The following is a 20,386-nucleotide window of genomic DNA, read 5'->3' on the forward strand; positions in this document are numbered from 1 at the left end:
AATTCTTTTTATCCATCTTGTTATATTATAGGGGCACAATGAATGCTACTAATTGATGATTTTCTTTGCATTCATTAAGAAATATGTTCAACTTTTTCTTTTTATTTTTTTTAGTATTTTAGCAATGAAACATTTCATCTATGAACCGTAATGACTATCAAGATGTTAGAAAAACTGCAGCCATACAGAAATCAGCCTTAACATGGTCTGCATTTCCACTAGAAATAAATTGCCACTATTGTGACTTAACGTTTATGGAGCACTAAAACATCTACCAGGATTTCTCACCATAACAATTACAGAATTAGTAAAGGCTTGTGCAATTAACTTCGTATAACATCCGGATTGGTACAAAAAAGGATAATTCTGGCAGAAATGTTATTTGAAAAGAATTAGCAAATGGCAAGAATACAGAATAAGATTTTTTCCTGAGCTAGTATGTAAATATGGATTACAAAGATATACATACATGCGAATGCAGTATGAATTATAAATCTAAAATTCCTGTTTGATCACTTTCATACTTTGACTTACACAGCATCAGTGATCAAGTTAACTTTTTCTTCCTTTCTGGTCAAAAGCTATGAGCAATTTTAATACTGAGAGTTTATCACTCAAAAATAGCCAATACTTTACTACTAACTAGATTATATGCTGAAGGAAATCCCTTCGTGCAATACCTTATCTGAGAGCAAAATAGATTTTAAATGTTTTTAAAACTTCGTTTACTAAAAATGGTAATTACGTACTAACATGTATTTATGCAGATTATCCAAATAATGGGAAATAATGAGCTGTCAATTCATATGAAGTTGCCACCTAGGGCAGAAATGACAATGAATCTGACGTCCCATTTAACGTATCAAGAAGAAATTCAGTTTACCTGGCCAAGTTCCTCATTCAGATTCGATGTTCGAGCCATAGCAGCAGTGTCTGTGGGTTCGTAGTGCATGTCGAGATCCTTTTTTTTTTTTAAATAAAAGAAATTACTAAATGCAATTGGTAACAAGAGATTGACTGAAATTTTCTTTAACTAGTGAGTTATAACATGAAGCCAGTCTCATCTCTGGCCATTCTACACCGTGTCAGTTGATTTCCCTGAAAAGTACTCAGTAGAGAATATTATATTTCACAGGAAGGGCAGGACAGCATGGCAATTAGAGTGTATCTCTGCAATCAGGCAATCTTGAATTTTTTCATAATTCTACCATTTTCTAGATAGGTGACGTGTGGTAAGGATTAAATAAAATAATGTATGTGAAGTGCTTCCTAAAGCGTCTGACACAACATAAGTACTTAATGCAGCTAAAATAAGAGCATGAACATTGCTCAAATAATGAAGATGTTTAAACCCCCAGGAAAATTACCTAAGAGATTCTATCTGGTTATACTTTCTTGGCTCAGTTTCCTTCCAGTGCATATACTTGAAAACAGAAGGAGTGCACTTCTCAAAACCCAAACAAAAATGTACAGCTTTTGTACCAATTTGTACTTGTTCTGTACCCAAACAATATGAGGCTTGACCCTTACACCTATAAGAACTAGTATTTTCCAGAGTACACCATTTTATGGCCAAGTCAGGGTTAACAGATTTTTACAAGTCAAAGGAAAAGGATGAATCTGGTCTTTCCTACATCTGCATTTCAGACTGATCTGCCTCAGTTCTGAAGTAGGCTGTTGACTTGTAGGAGCCTTGTTCTAAGAAGGCTATCAAGCAACTGAGCCATGTTCGAAGAGGAATGAATGGAACGGGGAGTAAGTCGGACTTCCTTGATCGTCAAATCTGATAAGGAACAGAAGGAGACGGGGAAGATGTGATAGAAGAAAAGGCATGCAGCCAAGGTCTTTGTTTTTGTTTGAAGATTTATTTATTTGAGAGAGAGAGAGAGAGAGTGCGCGTGCTAGTTGGGGGAGAGAAAATCTCCAGCAGACTCCACACTGCGTACAGAGCCCAATGCAGGGCTTGATCTCACGACCCTGAGATCACAGCCTGAACCAAAACCAAGAGTGGGGTGCTTAACCCACTGAGCCACCCAGGCACCCTGCCTGAGTTCTAATATTTTGCAAGGCTATCATTCAGAAACAAGATTAGACATTTTCCTAAAAGATCAGGTAGAACCAGTATCAAAGAGGGGGCAGATACTGATCTCATTTCTACACACGGAATTGCTGGCTGGTAAGAGAAGACCTGTCAGCAATGTTATCGAAACTCTATAAGAGAAAGGTGGTTGAATAGCATATGCCTGCTGATCTCCTCCAATACTCAAATTATGTCATTATCTGAAGCAAGTATTACTTTTAAAAATCCAAGTACAAAATAATAAAGTGACTAACTAGTTATTTGATTTTCAAAATGAGTCACCTTATGATTTCTTATGGCAAAGTGGGAAACCTCAATAGGTTTTAATTGTATTTACACAAATGTTATTACATAATTTTTCAGCAACACATTTCCTGCATGAAATAAGCCACACCTGCAGCTCATTTTAGATTTCTAAATTCTACTGGGCTTGTACCAATGAATTAGACAATTTGACAGGTGAGGTGGATCACTTACCATGGGAAGGTAGTGAGCAGTGGCAAAGGTTATCATCAGTTATATTTTTTAACATTCCTAATATTGTTCTCTCAAAAGACTTTTAAATAATTTAAAAGATAACATCAAAAGATAATACCCAAATTTCCCAAAATAAAAGAAAAATGAAACTTTCTGGCAGATTAAGTCTGAAGGCTTATTTAATTTACATAAATTCATTAATTTTAACCTTGGTAAAATAAAACTAAGAACAACACATTTTATAAACAAAATATTTAGGAAACAGATGTCCAGCACATTTTTCTAAGATTAAAAAAATTCGAGAAGAAAAAAATTAAGCACAGCTGAATTTGTTTACAGTGGGGGAAAAATAAACTACATAGGTAGTTGTAGTTTGTACAACTTTGTTTGTACAAAAAAAGTTATAGTTTGCCTGGTTGTAACAAGCAGTGAATAGTGTTATTTCTAGAGCACTCGATCGTTTAGGAGGCTGTTTGCTATGCTGTGAGATTCCTTTGCTCTATATTACCACTGTGAGATGCTGGTAAAGCATGTTTTATCATTCCTATCTAAAGCCCCAAGAAAATAAGTCTCAAAGAAGTCAAGTGGCTTAGCAAAGTTCACACAGCTAGTAATTATAGAACTACAATGATAATCTAGATATTTTAACTCCAAACCTCATGGTTCTCCTTTTCCCCAAGACTATTATATAACCCCAAATGGGTTTTCTTAACTGGAGACTTAGTTCCCCAGAATGTCTAGTCTATAAACTTGTGTGATTTTAAGATAAAGAGTTTTTGCTATTGATTTTTACATGTCAAATGAATTTATCATCATATTAGAGTCAAAAATATTTTGAAATGCCATCTTGCAGTCATTAAAAGGGAAGGTATCATTAAGATTTTGTTTCTGAGAGATCAAAGGACACTATGAGGGGACTGCCCAGCTGGTTCAGTCAGTGGAGCTTGCAACTCTTGATCTTGGGGTCATGAGTTCGAGCCCCGCATTGAGTGTAGAGATTACTTAAAAAAATTAAAATCCTCGGGGTGCCTGGGTGGCTCAGTGGGTTAAAGCCTCTGCTTTTGGCTCAGGTCATGATCCCAGGGTCCTGGGATCAAGCCCCACATGGGGTTCTCTGCTCAGCAGGGAGCCTGGTTCCCCCTCCCTCCCTCTGCCTGCCTCTCTGACTACTTGTGATCTCTGTCAAATAAATAAATAAAATCTTTAAAAAAAATTAAAATCCTCAAAAGACCCTATTGAAAAAAAGACAAAACATATATTTAGAGTGATGAAAAATAGTAATTCATATTTACCCAATTTATGAAGTATGCCTGGGTAAATTTCACCACTTCTAATGTAACCAGTAAGCTGATTGGAATGAGATTGTTGAAAAGGATGATGAAGGTCAAGAAATTCAGTCCAAAATTATTAGCACCACCATCTGTTGGGGGAGGTGGGAAGAAAGTCATTTGTAGTTTTATGTATTTTATTTGTGTTGACCAAACTTCAGCATAACAGAAGTTTTCCATATTACACAACATGTCGAGATAGTTTGGGAGGAACACTGTGCTGATAGCATATCCTTATTCTCAAAGACATTCAAGACGGATCAGTACGTTGGTAGTACTATTAAGAACTTCATAATGGTACTAACAAATGAAAGCACTGCCCAGTATTTCAGATCCTGTTCCAAAAAGGAAGTTTAGAGATATCAGGGACAGGATTGTGGGTTTATAAATGTAAAATCTCCACTGGGCAAAATCATTTTTATGTAAATCATTAAAAAAGCACTTTTGATTTATAAAGCATGCCTTAAAAGCAATCAGACAAAACAGCAGCAAAACTAATCCAAATAGTAAAAACAATGTAGGGCTGTTCCCTAGGTAAATCACACCCTGCCTCTTTGATAATGAAAATAGAACTGCTATGGCCGACACACCGTGAAGTATATGAAGAAACAAACCGATGGGAGTCATAACAGTTCCAATGTTGAAATCATAAATCAGTGTTAAAAAAAAAAAGTTGGAATAGCCACAAAACTAAAAATCAATAGGATAAAAACTGAAAAAAAAATCAATTTTGCTACAAGGTTTACTAGAATTTGTTTTCATGCTTCTGGAAATTAAGTATTTATTGGTTAAGTACTCACTAAAAGGCAATGCAAACTTATTTTCCAGAAATATTCAGGGATGGTACATTAATCCCACAATAGTAAAAGGACACATGGTCCAAAAAGACCATATTTAACAGGCTTTTCCTAAGACAAGATGACCGTTAACATGGAATTTACTGCATTCATGAGCTCAAATGAAAGGATATTCAATTTAAACTTTTTATAAGCATGTGCTCTACTTCTGGTGCTTTAAATATAATCAGTCTGCTTTCTTCACCAGGTATCCTACCACCTGTGTTAAAATATTTTTAAAGAATGAATAACAGTAATGAAAATAATATTAATGAACTAACATTTTATACTACTCTAGAGTGATCATTTTTAAGGATTCTGAAATTTTAGAGACTCTATCTAGCAACATTTTACTTTCTTTTACTGGAAAATGCATTGAAACGCAAAAATTAAATGCCCAGTTATCTTGGCAAAAATGTTTTCTTTTTAGGAATTATAGGAAATCCCATCAGCATGAAACAAATGCATGTTTTAATGAAAGAAAAAATAAAGACAACAGGCCCTTTAATGCTTACAATTTAGGTTGAGATACCAGTCCTTTCCAGAATGCCTCCGATTCCAAATGGCTGAGCCCACAGAACAGATAAGAGACATGGCAATTAAGATACAGAATAAAATCAAAATTTGTACATTTGTAATCCGTTCCACATTTGAGAGTTTAAGTGGTGGACTTGTTGAATTCTGTAAAAAGAGACAAGATGAGCAATAAAAAAAATGTGTAACATTGATTGAGTAATGTCTATTTGGTATTTTGATGAAGATGACAAAGTCACAACTCAAAATCTAGACATGGGTAGACACCTGAAAATTATACAGAAAAAAAATCACAGCTGTAATAAGCTGTCAAATGTTATTCACCTATTTTTTCCCCCCCCCGAAGGCCACTATACCTCAAGCCTTTTTCTAGGATATAAAATAATAATAAGAGAAGGAAATAGGTCTCCTTTTAGAGACATAACTTTTGCATTGTGGTGGGGAAGTTGAAGAAGGTGTTACTTGACTACTGAAGCAAAGAGGGTAGAGGAGAGGCACTTGGCAGCTTAGCTAAGGAAGAGAGGCAGAGAAAGTGGCCTCTGTACCCCTAACCCTTGGAAGTTACAAAATACGAAGGCCCCATTTGAAGGACCTCTGGTTTCCAGATTTCTGGTGGTGTTCTGTAACTGTTTTACTGATCACAGCAATGGTCTAAGTAGTCCTAGCTATAAAGAATAACAGAAGTCAGTCTCCTCAGCTGTGGTCAATCATAAAAACGATCATGCTAACCAAAGCTTCTATAGAACAGAAAATTAAATCTGTCATAATAGATATAAAATAATGGTCGACAGAATTCATAGAATGGTGAGGGGTAGAATCATTATGGTTATGGTGGAATCAGTAATAGCTGTTTCCCTCCATTAAAAACAGCTTAACATAAAAATGTTAGGAAAAAGGGGTCAACATTTGGCTCACAAATCCTTTTCATTTTACAAAAAAATGAAAACAGTTATAAAATTTGATCACAGTCTTAAAATATAAGACAAATACTTTCATGTAGAGCACATTTCATGTAGAACACAGAATACTTTCACGTAGAACATGTCATTGCATAGACAATAGTATCAACCACTGTAAGAGTAAATGGGACCAACACAGGAAATCATTAAGAGTTCATGCATTGTTGGTCTCAAATGAAACTTTCCAGTATTCTTGTGCACATGAGCCATTTTATGGCCCTAAACACTGAAGAACGAGATTCTGAATGTACAGAGTGGGGCTCAGGAGTCTGTGACAGATGGTCTGCTATGTTTGGGACTACTGCATAGAGAGCTACAAATAGCGCTTTTTCAAGAGAATACATCCACAAGGTTTTTCATAGATAAAAAAAATCCCACCTGCATCAACTTGGTGTCATGTCCAGTGTAGACAACGATTCCATGAACCCACTGTGTATTTCTCAACTGGGCACCTCGAAGAAGAATCTGATCTGCTCCCAGGGGGACAGTGCTGTGACAGATGATGTTGACATTAGAAACAACATTTTCTAAAGTGCTTAAGAATTCTACAGCTACTACAGAGTTCCAACGGAGGTTCTGCTATTAAAATAGCCAGCCCTTCTCACATTTACCTTATTTTTAGAAAAAGAAGTAATTTTCCTACCAGTACGAATAATTTGTTTTACACAAGGACAGCTGGAGAGACGCATTTCAGTTGCTTCTCCTTACCACCAAACCAGCCATTTCCTACAACTTCACAATCCAAGATAGTAGGCAATGTTTTGGGATTCAGAGGCTAATTTTCAAACCTATTTAAGACTTTTCCTGATTTAGTAAGTGTGTTTAGGTTTCTGAGATGTTTGGAAGTGGTGAGTTTAGGGGATCTGCTCCCTCTCCCACGCCTAATTATAAATAGCTTTGCGCATAATAAAGGTTCAAAAAATAGACAAGGCAAGGTAAATACACAGATCTCATCATACATTTGCATTGCTATCCCTGCCCTATAGAGATAAGCCCTGTATTTAAAATCTCTAGGGTAATTTATTATATTTGAATATCAATTCTCCAAGAACTGTGAATAAGTTTCCAAACAATGGTAAGCATCTAAGTCTTTAACATTCCTCTGAAGTGACAGCATATTGAGGATAGCCATTCCATATAATTTAAACCACGTTTTTTCATGAATGAAGGCCATGTTGGGTCTTCTGTGGGTTCTTGGTAAAACTACCCACTATGGTAGGTTGTTTGGTTGACACAACCTCACACAAAGATATCACAAAGGTAAAAACCAACACAGGTATTGTGGGATTCTTGATGGAAATGTACCATATGAGATGTAACGGCTCAAGGATTCCTAGCACTAGGTCTTCATTTTAGAATTAAGAAAAGCAAGAAAGAAATGTCAAATATAAAGAAAAATTCATCAGAAAAATCCCCAAACTTCTGGAAAAAAAAGGAAGCCTCCTAAGAAAAGTCTCCAGAGAACACAGAACTTCTTGGCCAGTAGAGGTAAAGTGAGGTTGAATCTTTCATTTTGGGGGGGGTTTTTATGGCCTGGTAGGTGTCTAGAGCCAGTAACTGCTTGGCCTTAGACCTCCTTTCAGGAACTATGCAAAGATCACTGGCTCAGGTGAAGTCAATCCAGATGGGTGAGTAATAACCTCACCTGAAGGGCTCTACTTAAATAAACCCCTAGGGAAAAGCATATGTCTATTTAGAAAAAGAATACAGCCTCTATAATTCTCATTCCTTCTGCACAACAGTATGCCTTTCAGACCCATCTGAAAGGGAATCCCTCTTGTGTACACCTCAAGATTTGGGGTGCATTTCAGAGTTGGGAGGGGACCTTGGGCCTAAAGCACATTTCCAAGACGTTCTTGGGAAGCTGCTAGACTATGCTCTGGGGTACATAGGTGCCAACTGTTCCTTACGTATACAGTGGAGTCTAACAGGACAGCTGTCAGCTCAGCATTTATGGTGTGGATTGGAATTAGGTACAAGCTCTTCAAAGGACAAAAAAAAAAAAACAAACAAACTACTTTTCAATTATAAGGATTCAACAAGAGTTAGTTATTAGATTTCATCAGAGTTGAAATTGCAAAAATTCTGGCATTAGACAATGACTTTCATCCTTAATAATGGAATCAAAGAACACTCATTCCAAAGAAAGGGGCTCCAAGAGCTCTGGGTAATCACTGTAAACGTCAAATGTGCTATAAATACAAAGGTATGTTTCCATGTTTCATATATTTTAAAGCATATTATATAAATTCTATCTGTACCCTAAATCTTGGCACGATCATACCAAGTTTCTTTTCCACTGCGTGGATCTGCTTGGCATTGATTTTGATGGGGGACTGATAAGAGATGGAAGCTGGCCAGTTAGGAATGTCAGACTATAGAAACATTACTTATATAAAGGGCCAACTCTATTATTAGTCTATAACCATATGTTCACTCTGTGAGGTCACTCTGTGCAAATTTTAGAACAATATATAATTACTTCACATATTACAGGAAAGCTTTTGGTGGATCTAAATGAGGGGGACAGTTTAGGGGATATTTCAAATGTCCTTTAGAATTCAAGTACTGTCATAATGCAATTACAAAATGATGAAAGCACCGTCCATCTCTCAGGCTGGTGGAATGAACTAGTGCATTTAGCTGGCCACTACATCCACCGGGCAGGTAAGGTGTATCGTAAAGTAAAGGAGGCAGGGGAGGAGAGAAGGGAGGAAGAAGAGGGAGCTCGGAAAGACCCGCCCTTCCTGCCAAGTGCTGCTCCATTTCTGCTCCCTTTTGCAGCAAGCCTCCTCGGAAAATCTGTCTAAACCTGGTATCTTCAACTCCTTCCCCCATCTCAGATTCACTTCATCAGGCTCCACTCATTCTAACCAAGTTCAAGGATTTCTACTCGCTACATCCAACCGTTATTTCTCAGCCTCACCGCACTTGGCCAGCAGCAACAAGGACCCACTCTAGTCACTCCCTCTGCCATGGTAGAGTTTCCTCACTATCTCGGCTTCCTTCCTACCAACCCGATTTGGGTCTCTTTTGCTGGTCCCTCCTCTTTTCTCATCCTAATGTTGCAGTCTCAGGACAGTCCTTGGGACTCCTCACCTTTCTATCCACACCCTTTCACCCTCAGTGATTTCTTCTACTTCCATGGCTTTAATGATCTATGCCCACAATTCCCACATTTACCTCATGACCCAGGCCTCTATCCCAAACTTCAGGTTTACATATCCATCTGCTTCCCTGACACAAACATATTAGGTCCAAAACTGAACGGCTGATATCCCCTCCCCCCAAGTCCTCTAATGGATTCCCATTTCACCCAGAGTAACACCCCCAATAGCCTTTAAAGCCTTGCATGGTCTTTCTTTTCCTACTCTTCCTTGGTGATGTCACTCCAACCACACTGGCTTCCCTGAAATTCAATAACTACTCCAGGTACTTTCCCACCTTAAGGTGATATAATAACTAGTAATTTGCTGGGACTATTCCTTCTGTCTGGAATCCTCTCCCTTCAGATATATGAATGGCTAACTTCCTCACTTCCCACTCCCCTGGCTCAAATGTTACCTGCTGAATGAGGCTTACTAGAACAGTCCTACCTCCAAGTTATTCCCTCCCAAGGACTCCCAATCTGCCTTGTCCTGTGCTATTTTTTTTCCCCAAAGCTTTTATCATGCTCTAACGCTGTATACAATTTTCTAGTGTATCATTTTATTGTCTGTTTGCCCTTCCCTTACTGCAAGAAAAGTAAGCTCACAAGGGCATATGTATTTACTCTTTTGTTCGTTGCAGTTTCCTTAATGCCTGTAACTAGCCTAGCCCACTAGGTGCTTAATTAATACTGGTTGAATCAATGAAGGAAGAGGCAGGGAACAGAAGTGGGAAGGGAAGAAGAGCAGGAGGTAGGTAATGGCAGAGATAACTACACATGATAACATGGCCTAGAAAACAGCATATGAAATGACACAGAGAAGAAGACAAGAAATTATCCAGTATCCTTGGGGGTAGACTCTAAACTCCTTGAGGCATCCACCGATCACAGATAAGGACCCAAGTCATGGAGACTGCACATGGGCCTATAACACAAGTGTTCATACCAGAAGCCTGGCACGTCCCTGAAAACATCCAGCTGTCAGTTTGGCAGGAATCCTGAGGAAGTCTTCAGTGGTGCCATATGCATGGCATTAAGAGCTACGATTTCTGCAAAAAGGCTCTTGGTGGAAAGTAATATAGAAATGCTTAAGAAAGAGGTTTTCAGTGTTCACACTTAGAGCATGAGAAAAGAGTTATGTACCTAGGCTTGGAAAACACTCAGCAACACACCTGAGACACAGTGAGTTCTGTGTTTTTATGAGGCCCAATTTTACGTACCTATGTCCTTCAAGCCTTAAGTTTCCAACAAAATCGTACAGATGTCTGTTTGGACTTTCACACTCGATTCTGCCAGAAATTCTCATCAAACTGTCAATGTCTTTTATATCTGATGTTGCTGGTAAGCCCTGTTTAGAAATTTTTAAATAAGCAAAAGATTAAATGAATTACATGTGGGAGGGAGGGGGGGGATTCTGATTCATCTAGACCTTAAGATCTAAGAAATCCTACTATTTTGTGAGCAAGTCTCCCCCTCTTATACAATACTCTTTGCCAGATCATAATTAAGGGGATACCTTCCTCTCTGGTTGAACCCAAGAGTAGGGCAGCTTTTGTGAAAGTTGGAAAACGTATTTGAGACCATAAATTTGTCCACAGAGATACTGTGAAGTCCTCAAAGAACTATTTGCTTCCAAAAATAAAATTAATATTTAGCAGTATAGTCTGTCTGTTGAATCTCAGAAAAAAAAAAAGAATGCAAACTAAATAGAATCTACATCCAAAGAAGAGTCAGTATGTTTTTGTTCTTTTAGTCCACAGAGAAGGAAAACCCAGAAATAGTTCTTGCCTCTGGCCAACTAGATTCTACTAGCAGGAAGTGGATGGGCCCCTGCTTCCCGGGGCACTCTGAGTTTGGGTGCTACGATGACCTATTTTTACCATATCCCAACCTTCCCCCTGTCATCTTCATCCTTCACCTAGAACCCAGGAGAGTACATTTTTAAAAGTCCCTTTAAATGACCCTTGCTTTCTGTCAGGGATGGTATGTGAAGCAAATACAGAAATCTAAAACTATTCCCAGAGATTAGCGAGACTTTTAGAACAAGCCATGGAAACACTGTCTTTTCAATATGGCAAAGCCAGACTACGATGTGGTCTAGAGAAATAGGGAAAGTAAATACAAGCACCCCTGTCAAAGAACTAAGAAGTACTAATATTATTATCAGTGTTGCCTATTACATAAAATATTAAAAATATTGCAAAGAGTATCTAGATGATGGACCACAGTTAATCAGGCAACTAAATCTGAGCTTTTCATTATACTTGAGGTATCCTCATAGTGGCTCGATGAGAAAGTATTTCCAATTGGAATTACTTCAATTCAAGACAATAACAGAAATAAAGCTCTTGATTCCATCTAATAAATCAGCAAATAGTATATAAACCTAAATTAGATCTTACCTGCCTAATTTTCAGGTTTGTTTCACCATCCAAGTTGGATGTCTCAATGTAGCACATGGCCTGTGGCTCGCTGTTGTTTAAAATTAAAAAGCAAGAACATTTAGCAGGGGGAAGGAAAACATAATAATAACTTATTTAAATGCCTAGACTCACTGAAGCCTTTTGTTCTAAACAAAGCTCTAGCTGTCTAGTTTCTTGGTGACTTTCATTCTAACTGCTAAATGCTGGGAGGCAGAACCCATGCATGACCACCCATGGATCAGCTTTTCAACTAGACCGATCAAAAAAGCAATCTCCTCCCGCCAATCAGTACTGATCTTCAAGATAATGGAAATGATTAGATCCATCATAGGATACTTAAATTGCTCATCCGTATAGACACAACACAGACTCCATCTGAAATGTAAAGTAGTTTGTGTCCAGATTTATCTTCAGCTCAAAAATACCAAGCGAGATTTCATGCTTGTAGCCCATGTATAAATTGGTTAAGGAAAGTGTTTGATTAGAGAACTCCAGATTGCTGCTTCTGCAAACTTGCATTTACTACCTTTTAAGAAAAGATGAATAGGATCATACGAATCATAATATTTACATTTTAAGGTTACTTTAAAAAAGTGTATGAACAGATTTTACAATGAAAGTAGATGGACACTTTTCTCCCTCTGTTCCCTTTTTTTCTGCTCCTGTTCTATTTCTTAAAGTGATTTTGGAGATTCTCGTGGGAGAAAACACTGAAACTAAAGCCAGCCAACTTGGTCATCTTGCTCCTTGAGCTGAACCTAGAAGATCCACTTCATGGGGCCCCACCAGAGTGTTTTTGGGAATTCTGGTGAGCAGTGGCTGGTGGAAGGGGTCTGTGCTGTATAATTGGATCCTCGAGTATCAGGGAGAGTGTTCTGACGTGCTATCAATCTCATGAACCCTTGGTTTTACAAGAAACCTAACTAACATCATATAAGTAACTATAAATGTCATCTTGGGTGAGCCTATGTCTTCAAAATTAGAAAGGAAACATTTTGTCAGTTACAAACACCTGGAATCTTCTAATCAACTTTCAATTTGTACATGTGCAAAACAGACTAATTCCAAATTTCAGAAATGGGCATGTAGCTTAGTTTTGTGGCCTGCAGATTTGTGAAAATTGCTGAAACATATGGTCATTGATCAAATATTTTACAGATTCATTTTAAAGTAACTTCGCAAGTTCTTCAATTTACTCTATGGACATTTTTTTCCCCCTCCTGTAAAGGCTAATACATTTTTCCCAACTGGAGAAGTTATTTCAGTATTATATTTTCATTCTATCACTTCTTCAACACTTTGCCCTTTACTACTGTCACAATAGTAATCTGACTCTGGTAACTGCTGCTAATTTGTAACTTACTTATAGATACATTTGAAACATAAATGGTTTTTGAAATTTAAAACATATCTTCTGATAATATAGAAGCACAATGACAAGCAAATGCTAAGTGAACGATGCAGATTCTGTATTTTGGCAATAAAATGCATTAAAATATTACTGATCAATATATCCAAAGCCATTCTTACATTAAAATGAGAATAGCATTCTGGGTTTTTTTTTTTTTTCCATAAAACAGTTCTTCTGGGACTTTAAATGGCTAGGAAGTTAAAAAGTCAAATGGCTGACTTCTGTCTGAAGTGGGGCAAATAAAATGCATCCAAATTCAGAACATTGTTCCTCCCTTAAGACAGCTCTTACCGAAGCAGTTCTTAATAGTGTTATGAAAAAGCAGCAAAAGGTTTTAAGGAATCATGCTAGATAATAAATATTTCAGCAAATTATGGTGACATCCCAAACGCAAACTACAGTCAGAGAGGCAAAGCAGGCTTTTTGATTAGTAAGTGGAGAAATGAAACACGATGCGTATCACAATACAGACACCAGTAGACAGCTGGACTTGATCGCAGTAACATGCACTCTGTCACTTGTTACAAGTAGGATAAAAACGGATCCCCAAGCATGCAGTACAAAATGTACGACATCCAGCTTTGTGCAGGGGGTCCTCTGTAAACCCTAGATGAGCCCAAATGACAGTCATGATTGCTGAAGGGGTTCCATAGGACTTACAGAAAATTTCAAATATGAGAATAAGACAAAATTTCTCAATAGCTTCATTTCATGGAAAGCTTCACACTGTTCAAAACGGTATCCTGGAGAGGTGTTATGCTCAGCCTTAGTATTTAGGCATGTTGTTAAATACGAATATATGTTAATGATGTACAGGAAATTAAAATCTTCTTTTACAGTCATGCCTCATAGACTCCTATTGCTAACAATAGGAGCTGACTGGCCCCTTGAGGGACAAACAGCATCCAACACCATATTCATGAAAGGCTTTTAAAATATCAGGGAAACGTCTGTCTCCAAGAAGTATAAACATTTTTGTGTTTTAAAGGAAGCGACATTGAATTCAACCATCTTTGGGTGTAATTGTTGTCTGCTGTAGGGTGAGGATCCACGTACACACATCCTGTACGACTCAGTGGTTCTAACCTTGAGGACAGGCTGATGAGATCTGCTGGGAGATGTTCCCCATTGGTCACTTTCACTATCTCCCCTACTGCCACCTACAGGTCCCAGTTCAAAATAATTAAAACGGAAAAAAAAAAAATGAAAAACAGAAAAAAGAAAAACCAAACAAATGGACAAAAGAGACAGAAAGTTTGAAATTATTATAGAAAATAATACATGTTAATAAAAATGTCTAATGCCAATTTTTTCAAAATTTATTTTGATCAGGTCTAAAGGCACAAGAAAACGTGATGTAGTCACGGATTACTTGCTTTTAAGTCCAATTTTCAGTTTTTAATGTAGAAACTTTTGATGGTTTTGAAGTTTATTCACAAGACTCTTTTATCAAATAAAAACATAATTTTATATAGAGAGCTACTTATTTTAAAGATTTTCTATTCTCCAATTCCTCACTCTCACGCCATCTACTCCTACCGAAGAAGGAAAGAATTATGGAAACCATGTTTTAGGCTTTTGAGAAACTGAGTATACTATACTGGTCCTCCCTACCCCTACCCACACACTAAAAAAAAAGTATTAGAAATTTTCTCATTTCAAAACATTTTCAAAGTTAACTGCATACATATCATTAACTTTAATGCAAAGCTATAAAGATGTGAATCTTAGGATGTTAGGAGGCATAACTGCAGCCTTTTGAGTTGTTCAATAATTAACAAAGTCTTGGTGATGCATTGTCTTGGGAGGGTAAGGCTTTGAATGCAGGAAAGCTTTTCCAGATGGTATGAAACAGACATGTCAGGAACCGAAGTGGACCTGAATTAACAGCTTGAGTTACTTTTCTCTGTTTTTATACTTTCTAAACTCATATTTGTATTTGTTTGTTAGATATTAAAACCTTAGTTTCTTCATGTCAAAGTGAAAACCAACGAGACACACTAACTTTCAACAATGTTCATGCTTTAATTTCAAACTACCTCAAAGAGGGTGCACTATTAGTAATTAAAAACTGAAAAATATTTGGAAATTAAAATATTATAAACTGTTGCTTATGCTCACTGTTAAATGGTGCTCACCTGCGGGTGAGAATCACCATATCCCTATTCTGATGGTGGCTAGGGTGGCATAATGAAGGTTATCAGATTAGGAATTACGTATCTCAAACTTGACCTAGTCATTAGCTAGTTAAATGACAAAAGAATAAGACTTAAGGTCAAGATTCCACTTTCTGTTAAATGACGTCAAAAACTTCTACCTATTTCATAGGCTAATGTAGGTTCATAAGTGTAATGCAAAACCTTTGAGAAAACAAAACAAAAAACAAACCTGAAAGCAGGTATTTTGCCACTGAGATAGAAATATGTAACTGTAGAGGCTTTATACTTTGAATTCTACTAAATAACTAAATGCAATGAATCAGATACTCTTTTAAAAACTAATGATCTTTGGAGCAAGTTAATCTCTGTGGATGCTCTATTAAGCTAGAGAAAATACTGGGGCACCTGGCCAGCTGAGTCGGTGGAGTGTAAGACTCTTGATCTTGGGGTTGTGAGTTTGAGCCCCATGCTAGATGTAGAGTTTACTTAAAAATAAAATCTCAAAAAAAAAAAAAAAAGAAGATATAGACACCATTTTGATCTACCACATCTATAGCTACACTACAGTATCTATAAGCCACCAGTGAATGTTTTTAAATTTGGGAAATGACTCTTATAAAAATGATCTAAACTTTAAGAAATTTGAGCATCGAGCTTTCTGGGAGCTTTCGGGGCTGGATAGGGGCGGCCGAAAAATATTTTTAAAACTTTCAGAATTAAGTAGAAAGTCAGGGCAATGTAATCAAATATCTTCATACTTCTGAGCATACAAAAAAATTAATACTGTCATGGTTCACATACATGATACTCTCCATGGTAAGTTATGTCTCTATGACACATTTAAACAGGAGAACATCCTTACTTTCTTAAATTGCTGGAGTGCTTCACTATCATTTTGAACTTCATCAGATGACATTCAGACGGTCACTCATCCACTACATTTATCAGCCTTTTACTTAGTACCACAAAGGGCACATGGTTCTGTTGGCTAGGCATTCTTAAAATTTAGAAGATTACCAAATTTAAATACAAAGGAGAGTCAGGAACTATTAGAGCTTGATCATTTACTCCATCTTCCTCATTTTTTTAAAAAAGATTTTATTTATTTATTTGACAGAGATCACAAGTAGGCAGAGAAGCAGGCAGAGAGAGAGGAGGAAACAGGCTCCCTGCTGAGCAGAGGGCCCGATGTGGGGCTCGATCCCAGGACCCCGGGATCATGACCTGAGCCGAAGGCAGAGGCTTTAAGCCACTGAGCCACCCAGGTGCCCCAATCTTCCTCATTTTTAAAAGATGTGAAATCAAGACCTGAGAGATTAAGTGTTTTGTTCAAAATCATGAAGCCAGGATAAGAAGAACCCTGGCTTTCTGTCTCCTGAGCAAAGCTTTCTCTAGTACCTGATGTGAACAACAATAGTAAGTTGACTGTTAAGCTCATTCTCACACAGGCACGTGTGGACTGGCACCTCTACTTCAGTTTTAGGTAACTCTTATTTGCTCAGTTAAGTTTCACTAACTTGTTATAAATCCAATTACTTTAAATAATGACCTGATTAAACAGATTTTGAAAAAAGGACACTGTCCATATTTATATGTGGATTTTACAAATAAAACTGTCCAAGGAAATGATGATAAACAACCTCTAAGATATTAAAAAAAAACATTTTTCTTAATTTATATTAGGACTACTTTTACAGTTTTTAAACCCCAAACCATTTGAAAATCACATTCTTTAAAGGATAACAGTGCCATATGTTCTGAATATTAATTCATGACTATCTTAAAGATGAATAAAACAGAAACTATCTAAAATTCAGCTGTAGACAGAACTTAAAAGAGCAAAACAATTTTTTTGTTGTTGTTGTTGGAAGAGTATGGCATTTCAAAGGTATGATGACAAAAAAAAAGAAATCATTCATCCATTTCCTTGTACTAATGCACCATAAAGATCAAGGAAGTTTGGAGGGATATATGAATGCATCATGAAGAAATTTATCATGAACAAGGATTGCAAGATAAAATCAATAGAACCCAATCCATGTATTATATATAAGAAATGACACGGCATCTTAGGAGTTAGTGGTCCACAGAAAAGGATCTGGACATATCCAGAGAGAGTAGACTCCTAACCGTAATTATAACTTTTGAATTATACAGCATAGTACCTATCACTTATTCTATATGGCAAGCATGAAAGAGTCCGTTAAGTCCAATTGATTTTTTTTTTTTAATGTTTCATTCACAATCATGAAAGAGGTTTTAAATTCTTCGTTTATTCCTTATTTCCTTGGAGAAATCACAAGGTCAATGCAGGGTAGAGAAACCATCCTCTACACTGTTTGAGCATCAGTAGGTATCTCTACCTTGATGAGAGAAGTACAGTGTCAGCAGGTATAAACTCTTTGCCTTTTATTATAACTATATCTCCAACATTTACCTGAAAGAAAACTGGGAATCGGTTAATTATCTGCATTGAAAGATTGTTACAAATACACAACCCACTGTACTTAAGCATAGAATACAGTAAAAATGGTTACTGGCAAACAAGAACCACATGTCTACATAAAATAGCATAAAATTATTTAGGAGTGAGGCCAAGGACGGGGCAGTCCTTTAAGTTATGAATACTGAATCTTTGTTTTATCAACTACATTGCTTCTCTTAATAAATTCATCCATTTTATCCACTTAATCGACATCTCAACTTCTCACAGTCTCTCTCTATGACATAAAAATAAAAAGGAGGAACTTACCTGGTGTTATTTTTACCCTATTTAAGGAAATCTCAATGCAACCAGAAAAATCAACTTTCATACATATGATCATTACTCCTCAGGACGACCTTATGAAGTAGGTGTTAATTATAATTTACAATTTAGGGAGGAAGAAATGAATCTTACCTTCTGATTTATTTGCCTAAGATCACAGTGACAAGAAGAGCTTACCCTCAAACCTCTATCTGACTGTCTGCAAAGCCTGATTGTGCATATGTAAATATAGTAAATGATACTGTATTTTTTTGATTATTTATTTATTTATTTGGCAGACAAGTAGGCAGAGAGGCAGACAGAGAGAGAGAGAGAGAGGAGGAGGTAGGTTCCCCGCTGATTAGAGAGCCTGATGCAGGGCTCGATCCCAGGACCCTGAGATCATGACCTGAGCAGAAGGCAGAGGCTTTAACCCACTGAGCCACCCAGGCGCCCCTGTATTTTAAATTAAAAAAACAAAACAAAACAAAACAAACAGCCTAATCTCTTCCTGGTTTTGCTACCTGGTAGCATTTTTGTGAGCATGGCCTAAAGACAAAGATGCAGTAAGGCCAGAAACTTTTTAGAAGTGATTCAAGAGACAGGCTTGTCCCAGAGCCGTTAGCAAACAATACGACCCCAACTAAGGAAGGACTTGACCAAGTTACACTGATAACCACTCACACTGTATCATGGAAGTGCCCTCTCTTACCTACAAATAAGTTTCAATACTTAATCAAAAGAAGAAAAGCCTTTTTTGTTGTTGTTGTTGTTAAAGCCTTTTTGTTCTTTCCTTTCCTTACTTTTCCCTGAACCCCAAAATAACACTTTATTGGGGGGGAAGGACAGAACTGTGTCCTCAGTGGGAATCACAATAAAAAAATTGTTTCAGAGGCAGCCCACTGTGGTCTGCTCTACATACCTGGGGGAGGAACGCTGGGGAAGGTTGGAGGGGGTCTTCTAGTCTATGGTTTGTATGTTGGTTATTCGGGTAGGGAAGCTCGGATTCCAAAGAGATTTTAGCTGCAATGATTTGAAGTTGACAAATTTCCAGGGATCTTGGAATCACACATCTCCTCCCTCAAAAAAGGGCAAATTGGGAAATTAAAAAACAACCACCACCACCATCCAGCAAGTACAGGGGTACACTGGACTTCAATGCGTCGGGACAGTCCCCTGACAACACATGGGATCAAGAAGAATCAGGCCACCAGAGCATTTAGAGACTGCTGCCCAGGCAACCACTTACACATTCTTTAATCTCCTCTTGTGTGTTCACGTTTATTCTCCAATTAGACTAGATGCTTCATAAAATTGGGATATTTGTCTACATTATAGTGGCAGAGTTTACTGGTTAGATATAAAAAAAATCCCAAATTGATCCTGCTGTTTTCCTAACATCTTTATTCATTCTCAAGATAAAAGCAAGGCTTGTAGTCATTAAGCTGAAGACAAAAACAAACCATTAGCACCTTATAAGGTTTAATGTCCCGACTCAGTGGCCTGGGAAAGGCTCACTGAGAGATGAAGTAGTTCTTGCAGGAGTATGAGGAGAGCTGGGAACTTACTTGCTCCTCGCTTATGATACCTACGTTTTAGATCACTTCTCAAACATACCCAAGCACCTCTCTTTCTTTTTTCCATTCTGAGCTCCTAATGTGGCATTCACCTCTTCCCGCCTGGTTTGTGCAGAACAGTAACAGACAGAAGGGAAATCAAGATGGCAAAAATTCCTTGACCACATGTTCTCAGCAGAGAAATGACACAACAAAGCAGTGTTAGTCCTCCAGATACTGAATTAAGGAGATATTTAGGGTTTCAGGCTACTTGCCTGGAGTTTTCTCAAAGCACCACATGAGGACCTGTACCTGAGGATTATGTAAAAGGGTAGGCTTCTCAAATGGCAACAGACTGATATAAAATCTTTGTCCAGTTGTAGGCCCTGGCATATTTATTTTTACTAAGGAATTTTTGGTAATGTAAATTCTTTTTTTTTTTTTTTAAAGATTTTATTTATTTATTTGAAGACAGATCACAAGTAGGCAGAGAGGCAGGCAGAGAGAGAGGAGAAAGCAGGCTCTTCACGGAGCAGAGAGCCCGAGGCGGGGCTCGATCCCAGGACCCTGGGATCATGACCTGAGCCAAAGGCAGAGGCTTTAACCCACGGAGCCACCCAGGCGCCCCAGGTAATGTAAATTCTTAATCCAAAGAAATACATTTCAGGGTGCAAACTTCATGCACTAAAGCAGAGTTTGAAATTTGCATACAGCCCATCACTCTGTGCC

The 20,386-nt window shown here is 37.5% G+C and overlaps 1 protein-coding gene across 1 annotated transcript in view; it reads right to left on the reverse strand.

The window, feature by feature from the left end:
- ATP8A1 (ATPase phospholipid transporting 8A1) overlaps positions 1-20,386 on the reverse strand; it is a 227,811-nt gene that overhangs the window by 143,455 nt on the left and 63,970 nt on the right. The window contains exons 7-13 of the mRNA XM_080797542.1: positions 14,283-14,356; positions 11,765-11,834; positions 10,583-10,710; positions 6,593-6,704; positions 5,237-5,402; positions 3,850-3,977; positions 884-961 (exon numbers count right to left, since the gene is read on the reverse strand). Of these exons, the coding sequence (XP_080653668.1) occupies positions 884-961; positions 3,850-3,977; positions 5,237-5,402; positions 6,593-6,704; positions 10,583-10,710; positions 11,765-11,834; positions 14,283-14,356 (756 nt within the window). The remainder of the gene's footprint in view (positions 1-883; positions 962-3,849; positions 3,978-5,236; positions 5,403-6,592; positions 6,705-10,582; positions 10,711-11,764; positions 11,835-14,282; positions 14,357-20,386) is intronic.

Source organism: Martes martes (genome assembly GCF_963455335.1).
Source record: "Martes martes genome assembly, chromosome: 2".
NCBI classification, from domain to species: domain Eukaryota; kingdom Metazoa; phylum Chordata; class Mammalia; order Carnivora; family Mustelidae; genus Martes; species Martes martes.